Here is a 9,523-nt window from a genome sequence, read left to right on the forward strand (position 1 = left end):
GAGGGCCTGGCGCCGGATGTTCCAACACGTCTGGCTGCTGAGGGGATGGAGGAGCTCGACAGGGTTTACAGTACGGACACTCTGGAGCAGTTTTAGCAAACCGACACTAAACCGGGGCCTCTCAGTGCCTCTACCTGTTTGATGTGAGAATACAGGAGGATAACAGCTTCACACGAAGGCTATAGAATCTAGCGAACGTGTTGGGGGTCGCCCAGCCCGCAGCTCTACAAATATCGGTCAGCGAGGCGCCATGAGGCAGTGCCCAGGAGGATGCAACACTTCTAATAGAGTGAGCTCGCAACCTGAACGGGCAGGGCACACCCTGTGCCTGACAAGCCAGGGTGATGGCATCCACTATCAAGTGGGCCATCCTCTGCTTAGAGATGGCATTCCTCTTCTGCCGGCCTCTGTAACAGACAAAGAGTTGATCTGAGGTCCTGAAGCTTTGTGTCTGGTCTACGTACCATCTCAAGGCTCGGACTGGACAAAGCAAAACTAGGGCTAAGTCTGCCTCTTCTGGGGGCAGCGCTTGCAGGTTCACTACCTGATCCCTGAAGGGGGTAGTAGGAACCTTGGGCACATAGCCGGGCCGAGGCCTCAGGATTACCTGGGAGTCAGCCGACCCAAACTTTAGGCACGATTCGTCGTGGAGCTTTTTATTGAAAGAAACTTTAGCACGACTGACTGCAATGGCTCAAATGGGCCCTGCTGTAGTGCTTTGAGCACTAGAGTCAGGTCCCAAGAGGGTATAGAGGTGGGCCAGGGTGGATTTATCCTTCTCGCCCCCCTAAGGAAACTGACCAAGTCATGCCTCCCTACCAACTTCTCTTCCACGGGGTCATGGTACGCAGCAATTGCAGCCACATAGACTTTAAGGGTGGAGGGAGACAGCCTTCGCTCCAACCCTTGCTGCAAAAAGGACAGCATGACTCTGACCGGGCATCCTCGGGGGTCCTCTTGGTGTGAAGAACACCACTTGACAAACAGGTTCCACTTCAAGGCATAAGTGAGTCTCGTAGATGGTGCTCTTGCCGAAGTGATGGTGTCTACTACCTCTTGGGGTAGGCCACCTAGAACATCCGCGTCCCGTCCAGGGACCAGACGTGAAGTTTCCAGAGGTCTGGATGCGGGTGCCAAAGAGTGCCCCCGTCTCTGAGTCAGTAGATTCTTCCTCAGAGGAATCTGCCAGGGAGACGCTGTCACAAGGAGCATTAGTTCCGTGAACCAGGTCAGAGTGGGCCAATAGGGCGCCACAAGCAGGACCTGCTCCTCATCCTCACTGATCTTGCACGGTGTCTGTGCGAGAAAGCTCACTGGGGGAAACGCATACTTGCTTTTCCCAGTTGACCCGAAGGCCCAAACGGCTGAGGTGCGAGAGCATCAAGTCCCCGTGTTCGCACAACTGATCCTGAGACTGACTTAGTATGAGCCAGTCGTCAAGGTAGTTGAGAATGTCTTCTTTTGTGAAGACACAGGGCGGCAGGGACAGCCCAAAGGGCAGGACCTTGTACTGATATGCTCGTCCTTCAAACGCGAACCACAGCAATGGTCTGTGGTGCGGAAGGATCGATACATGAAAGTACACGTCCTTCAGGTCGATCACTGCAAACCAATCTCGGGGACGGATGCACCCGAAGATGCGTTTCTGCGTCAACATCTTGAACAGTAACCGGTGAAGGGCCCGGTTCAAGACACGCAGGTCCAAGGTCGGTTGTAACCCACCGCCTTTCTTGGGTACAATGAAGTAGGCGCCGTAAAACCCCATCTTCATATCGGCTGGAGGGACCGGCTCTATCGCGTCCTTTGCCAGTAGGACTGCGATCTACGCATGCAAGACAGGAGCATCGGCCGCCCTCACTGACGTGAAGCGGATGCCACTGAACTTGGGGGGACGCCGGGCAAACTGGATCGCATAGCCGAGTCTAATGGTCTGCAGGAGCCAGCTGGATGGTTTGGGTAGCCAGGCACCCAGACACTGTACAAGCTGGGCCAGCGGGACCACCGATGTAACCGCGGTGGGGCAGTGAGGTGGAACGCAGGGACCTGGGCGGACCGAATAGGGGTCTGAGTGTGCGGTACATCGCTTATCTAGTTCTATGGTTTTGCAGAGGGTGCGTGAGTAGGGCCATGGATAACGCTCTTGAAACGCCCGCTGCTACCTGCTGGCGAGAGCGGAGAATGAGTCTGGTGGTCCGGTGTTGGTTCATCCGTGACTCTCCATGCCCTCTTGGGACCCAGAGACAGAGAAAACCACTCTCTTGTCGAGTTTTTTGGAAACCAGATTCTCCACCCGGCCCTCCTCCGGGGGAGGGAGTGGGGCATTCACCATCCCCCAAGAGCAGTTCCCTCCGCCTCTGGGTCGCTCGTACCGGGGGCCTCTTGCTTTTCCACTCACCGCCAGGTTTGACGGGGGCCTGGACGGGTGGGGAGGCCCAACACGTTCCTTTGGCAGCTCAACTGGTTGCGGAGTGCAAGAGGAGCGATGGTGCCCCGAGGGTTGGTTCCCTGGAGGGTTTGCCATCACTGTTATCCTCAGACCACCCGTGCTACTGCCTGAAGTAGCCCCTGCCTGACTGCCGCCATGAAAAGAAATAGATCGAGGCAGAAGCAACGGAGCTCCGCCCCATTTGAGGTAACGGAGCTTGGCCCGCAACTACCAGATGGTCATCTTCCCGCACTGAGAACATGACTCATCCACGAACGCCGCCTCAGCGTGCTTAATGCCCAGACACGCGAGGCAGCGATCGTGACCATCACCCGACACCAGGTAACGACCGCATCCAGAAATGCACGGGTGATACGTCGTCTTTAGCACGACGCAACATTGTCTTTACAAAAACACAACGTCACGTTTGCCAGACGCAATGTCGTCTTTAAAAAGACGCACACATGAATGCTCTTTTAGGGAAAAGCTCTTTCAGCGTGCTGAAGCACACAGGGGAGATGGGCGATGCAACACAAACAGGGGTAGTGCAGCCTGATGTGTGCAACCCACTCGACACGGGAAAATCACCACCGCTGAAGCGCCATACTGCCAACACCAAGAGCTCCAAAGAGCACTCTGAACACATTCAGTCTGCTTCTCTCAGTAGAGTAGTCCGGAGCAAAACGATGTGATCGCTCGGCTCTGAAGCGAAAAGCTGAGTATGAGTTACACCGGCTGCCAAGTTATACTTGCGCTGCGATAAGCGGCAGCTGGATGCGATCATCGCATGCCAATGTGCATTGGCTCGTTTAGTTTACAATCAAAGTGGATTTGTCTCTCTAAGCGAGATCCCAATTCGTCGGTAATTACAGACGTGACGTCGAGATTGACCGACTGAAAGGGAACTATGATTGGCTGTCAGTCATTTAATCACAGAAATATTGCAGAAAATGTTGCCAAATTCGAATAAAGATTTTAAATTACAGATTTTGTGAGATTTTTTTAGATGGAAATATGTTGCCATATTCAAAAAAATTTTTTTTAATGTAGGCCAAGTGTCACCAATTAAACAAGTTTAAGTTCAGATAATTGTCAGCCTCTTACATGAATGCATCTCATTAACAATTAGCAGATATACATACAAGTAGCCTTTTAATTAACAGACTAGAATAATCAAGGCTGATAGTAAGACGATGTGCAGATATGAAAGAAAACCAAACTGAATCTCCTCCTACATGAAGCGCAGTGATACGGCTTCGCTGCGGTGTGCAGTCGCTCGTGTACTTTCAGGGATCCTGACCGAGTGAAGCTTTTTCCGCACTGAAGACACGTGAAGGGTTTCTCTCCAGTGTGAATTCGTATGTGATTCTTAAGGACTTTTTTCTCAGTGAAACTCAGTCCACACTGAGGGCATGTGAACCGCTTCTCTCTGGTGTGAATTCGCACATGCATATTAAGGTTTCCTTTGCATGTGAAGCTCTTTCCGCAGTGATGACATGCGAAGGGTTTTTCTCCAGTGTGAATCCTCAAATGAGTGTTCAGGTTTGATTTCTGCGAGAATCTCTTTCCGCACTGAGGACATGTGAATGGCTTCTCTCCGGTGTGGATTCTCATGTGCGTATTTAGCCTTTCGTGGTGTGTGAAACTCTTTCCACATTCAGGGCAGGTGATGAAATGCTTATCACTCTGTGAGCAACTAAAAGGTTTTTCTTCAGAATTGAAATCAGAGGAATTCTGATAGTCGTGGTGCTTCTCGTCAAAGTCATTCAGTTTTTCATTTTCTTCTTTCACCTTCATCAAATCTAAAGAGAAAATAAAATAAAGAGTCAAAATATTCAGTTGTCACTCTGAAACACATTCAGTTTAGTCTTTTTAAAAGCAAGTTAAATTTTAATAGGATCATACATTCATCAAGAAGCTATTTGTTGATTGTTAAGAACTATTTTTTACTGCTTTTCACAGACCATCCCACATAGCACACAAACATCTAAAGTGCTTCGTCTGGAAATGATCTGCTGTGTAGAAAGATCTGGGGCCGTATTCACAAAACATTTGATCTTAGAACGAAGAGTTTTCCTGAATAGCAGCAAAAGTTCTTATGTAAGAACTTCCTTGTAAAACCTGTTCACAAAGCTGCTGAGTAGGGCTGTGCAATTAATCGAAATATGGTTTCGATTTCGATCTCCAACGATTATGAAAATATAATAATTGAGATAAAACAATTATTGTGCCCCATTCCGCCCCCTTTTCCAGCAGTGTGCTTTCGCTCCTCCATAAAAGCACAATTTTAAATGCACATCAGTAAAATTGTGTAACGTGACTTCTGCAAAATGTGACATGCTTGATTTATTAAAGTTGATTAGATTTATTCATGTTTTTAAAAGCGCGAAAGAGATCTTGCGCTGTTCCTCAGGAGGATTTCTGTGCATGTGCTCAGAGACGGAACAGAGCACGGAGAAGTAAAGTGAACGTTTAGCTCAAGGTGCGTGCCTAAACGGTCAAATACACGCAAAAATGTGTTTAGTACCCTATAATACCCTCGTATTCTGCTGTGGTATTGATAATTGTGAAATTTCGCATATCTATAAAATGTAGATGTCATAGCTAACTTATTTACAGAAAACATATATTTGATATATCACTATCGTTAAATAGATCACTCACATAAAGTTTTGGTCATATGGCCCACTCATAATCAGTTTAAATAATCGTGATTACAATACTGACCAAAATAATTGTGATTATGATATTTGCCATAATCGAGCAGCCCTACTGCTGAGAGCAACTTTTACGGGGAGAAATATTAAGCTAAGAGAAAAGGCAGGGTTGAGCTCGTGGCTATGATGTCATGAAGCTTACTAACGTCTCGGATATGTATGTAACCCTCGTTGCCTGAAGGAGGGAACGGAGACGTCACGTACCGACGAATTGGGATCTCGATTAGAGAGACCAATCCACTTCGAGTGTAAACTAAACGAGCCAATGCACATTGGCATGCAATGATTGCATCCAGCTACCGTTGATCGCAGCGCAAGTATAACTAGGCATCAGGTTCAACAAATACTCAGGTTTTCGCTGAGGAGCTGAGCCGGTGACCCAGCCGCTGCGCCCCCTTTTCGGTGTAGGCCAGGGCTCGCAACAAGAAGGCCAGTCACTGTTGTCGTAGCACTACCTACTCAGTGAGATGGATAACACTGGGAAAACGTACCCGTACCACTAGGAACAGGAACGTTGCGGAAGCCCCATCCTTCCCGAAGGAGGTTTCGGAAGCACTTACACATAAACAATTGTTTAGGTGCATATGGAAGATTAGAGGTGATTATAACCCTCTTGGAAATGGCAGAAGTCTGCCGGGGAAACACAGGCTCTGAGGCTATACCGTGGACTCTACACATAAGGGATCCACTTAGGTCTCTACATATGGAACCCAGCCCTCTACCAGTTCTCACGGATTCATTGAGTGAGGGCCTGGCGCCGGATGTTCCACCACGTCTGGCTGCTGAGGGGATGGAGGAGCTCGACAGGGTTTACAGTACGGACACTCTGGAGCAGTTTTAGCAAACCGACACTAAACCGGGGCCTCTCAGTGCCTCTACCTGTTTGATGTGAGAACACAGGAGGATAACGGCTTCACACGAAGGCTATAGAATCTAGCTCCTCATCCTCACTGATCTTGCACAGTGTCTGTGCGAGAAAGCTCACTGGGGGAAACGCATACTTGCTTTTCCCAGTTGACCCGAAGGCCCAAACGGCTGAGGTGCGAGAGCATCAAGTCCCCGTGTTCGCACAACTGATCCTGAGACTGACCTAGTATGAGCCAGTCGTCGAGGTATGAGTTGAGAATGTCTTCTTTTGTGAAGACACAGGGCGACAGGGACAGCCCAAAGGGCAGGACCTTGTACTGATATGCTCGTCCTTCAAACGCGAACCACAGCAATGGTCTGTGGTGCGGAAGGATCTATACATGAAAGTACACGTCCTTCAGGTCGATCGCTGCAAACCAATCTCGGGGACGGATGCACCGGTGTCCGGTGAAGGGCCCGCTTCAAGACACGCAGGTCTAAGGTCGGTTGTAACCCACTGCCTTTCTTGGGTACAATGAAGTAGGCGCCGTAAAACCCCGTCTTCATAGCGGCTGGAGGGACCGGCTCTATCGCTTCCTTCGCCTGTAGCATTCCGATCTACGCGCGCAAGACAGGAGCATCGGCCGCCCTCACTGACATGAAGCGGATGCCACTGAACTTGGGGGGACGCCGGGCGAACTGGATCGCATAGCCGAGACTAATGGTCTGCAGGAGCCAGCGGGATGGTTTGGGTAGTGGGACCACCGAGTAACGACCGCATCCAGAAACGCACGGGTGATACATCGTCTTTAGCACGACGCAACATCGTCTTTACAAAAACACAACATCGCGTTTGCCAGACACAATGTCGTCTTTAAAAAGACGCACACATGAATGCTCTTTTAGGGAAAAAGCTCTTTCAGCGTGCTGAAGCGCACAGGGGAGATGGCCGCTGCAACACACACAGGGGTAGTGCAGGCTGATGTGTGCAACCCACTCGACATGGGAAAATCACCACCGTTGAAGCGCCATACTGCCAACACCAAGACCTCCAAAGAGCACTCTGAACACATTCAGTCTTCTCTCAGTAGAGTAGTCCGGAGCAAAACGATGTGATCGCTCGGCTCTGAAGCGAAAAGCTGAGTATGCGTTGCACCTGCTGCCAAGTTATACTTGCGCTGCGATAAGCGGCAGCTGGATGCGATCATCGCATGCCAATGTGCATTGGCTCGTTTAGTTTACAATCAAAGTGGATTTGTCTCTCTAAGCGAGATCCCAATTCATCAGTAATTACCGACGTGACGTCGAGATTGACTGACTGAAAGGGAACTATGATTGGCTGTCAGTCATTTAATCACAGAAATATTGCAGAAAATGTTGCCAAATTCTAATAAAGATTTTAACATGTAAATGTTCCCATATCCAAATAAAAACTTTAAATTACAGATTTTGTGAGATTTTTTTAGATGGAAATATGTTGCCATATTCAAAAAAAAAAAGTTTTAATGTAGGCCAAGTGTCACCAATTAAACAAGTTTAAGTTCAGATAATTGTCAGCCTCTTACATGAATGCATCTCATTAACAATTAGCAGATATACATACAAGTAGCCTTTTAATTAACAGACTAGAATAATCAAGGCTGATAGTAAGACGATGTGCAGATATGAAAGAAAACCAAACTGAATCTCCTACATGAAGCGCAGTGATACGGCTTCGCTGCGGTGTGCAGTCGCTCGTGTACTTTCAGGGATCCTGACCGAGTGAAGCTTTTTCCGCACTGAAGACACGTGAAGGGTTTCTCTCCAGTGTGAATTCGTATGTGATTCTTAAGGACTTTTTTCTCAGTGAAACTCAGTCCACACTGAGGGCATGTGAACCGCTTCTCTCTGGTGTGAATTCGCACATGCATATTAAGGTTTCCTTTGCATGTGAAGCTCTTTCCGCAGTGATGACATGCGAAGGGTTTTTCTCCAGTGTGAATCCTCAAATGAGTGTTCAGGTTTGATTTCTGCGAGAATCTCTTTCCGCACTGAGGACATGTGAATGGCTTCTCTCCGGTGTGGATTCTCATGTGCGTATTTAGCTTTTCGTGGTGTGTGAAACTCTTTCCACACTCCACACATGTGAACGGCTTCTCTGCAGTGTGAGCTCTCATGTGTCTGGTCAGATGTTGTTTTTGAGTGAAACTCCTTCCAGATTCAGGGCAGGTGAATGAAGGCTCTTGATTCAAATGCTCATTACTCTGTGAGCAACTAAAAGGTTTTTCTTCAGAATTGAAATCAGAGGAATTCTGATAGTCGTGGTGCTTCTCGTCAAAGTCATTCAGTTTTTCATTTTCTTCTTTCACCTTCATCAAATCTAAAGTGAGAAAATAAGAATATTCAGTTGTTGTGTCACTCTGCAACGCATTGTTTAGTTTTTTTTTTAAAAGCAAGATAAGTTTTAATAACATCATACATTCATCAAGAAGCTATTTGTTGTAGTGTTGACACGGTACCAAAATTTCAGTATTCTGTACCAATACCAGTGAAAATCCACGGTTCTCGGTACCAATTTCATTACCAAAGCAAAACACAAAAACATTCTAATTAAAATTTTTTACTATATTTCCATTTAATCCAAACTGTGTACATATTTAATTTTAAAGGGGTTTTAAAACCATCTAGAGTTATTCAGCCAAGAATAACAACTAAGTTGCCCAGAACTGCTTTTCTGACTGATATGACACAAACAATGTTAAAGGGGTCCTATTATGCTCTTTTACAAAGTCTTGAGTAAACAGCGCAAACGCTCATTCAAAAATATTTAAATACACCGCATCCTGAAAGCGGCTCCCTGATGCGCCAAAATTATACACAATATTAGAATGTTTAAAGAAGTGGACACGAAACTCGTGGGAGCGAAACGTGTTGCGGGAGCAGGCGGCAATGGCCAGAGATTCAGCGGGAGCGGGAATAAGAAAACAGCCGAATCCCAGACATTTTGGGCAATTAAGAAATCCCGGCCGGTGTTTTGACGATTTGTGCTACCCTGTCAGATTTTGCTCCCTCCCATTAAAACAGATGGTAGCATAATTCGATAGCGAAAAGTGCTACCTATCAGATTTTGCTTCCAGCATGATATTAATAAGGTGTGAGGCTTTATTAACATGTACACCTACCCCAACCCTAAACCTACCCTTACAGTAGGATAAATACAGTGTTGGTAGCATAATCTGATAGGTAGCATTATTTGTCAGAACACCTGACGCATTTTTGTAGGTCCAAAAAGAGGACGTGTCCGGGGAAAAGAGGACGTATGGTCACCAAATCGATGTATTCTTTTTAAAGTAGCCAATGGAACATATTTTCTGCCTTGTTCTGTGACAAGAAGCCTCATCAGATCACAGAAGGAAGCATTTGACAGGTGTTGTGGAGTAAAAAGGTTATAATGTTCTCTTTTGTTGGACAACAGGTTTAGAAATGTGAATACAAGGGAGGTTTAGCTTTAGGCATTTTAATTTAAGCATGTTTAGCTTAGTTAACAGAAGGTTAC

General features: G+C 47.1%; 1 protein-coding gene across 1 annotated transcript in view; it reads right to left on the bottom strand.

The window, feature by feature from the left end:
* The window catches only part of LOC107565505 (oocyte zinc finger protein XlCOF6-like), a 19,673-nt gene that overhangs the window by 5,809 nt on the left and 4,341 nt on the right, over window positions 1-9,523 (bottom strand). The window contains exons 3-4 of the mRNA XM_016250745.1: window positions 7,682-8,347; window positions 3,661-4,227 (exon numbers count right to left, since the gene is read on the bottom strand). Coding sequence (XP_016106231.1) covers window positions 3,661-4,227; window positions 7,682-8,347 — 1,233 coding nt within the window. The remainder of the gene's footprint in view (window positions 1-3,660; window positions 4,228-7,681; window positions 8,348-9,523) is intronic.

The sequence above is a fragment of the Sinocyclocheilus grahami genome, unplaced genomic scaffold (assembly GCF_001515645.1).
Source record: "Sinocyclocheilus grahami isolate Dianchi unplaced genomic scaffold, SAMN03320097.WGS_v1.1 scaffold1006.1, whole genome shotgun sequence".
Lineage (NCBI taxonomy): Eukaryota > Metazoa > Chordata > Actinopteri > Cypriniformes > Cyprinidae > Sinocyclocheilus > Sinocyclocheilus grahami.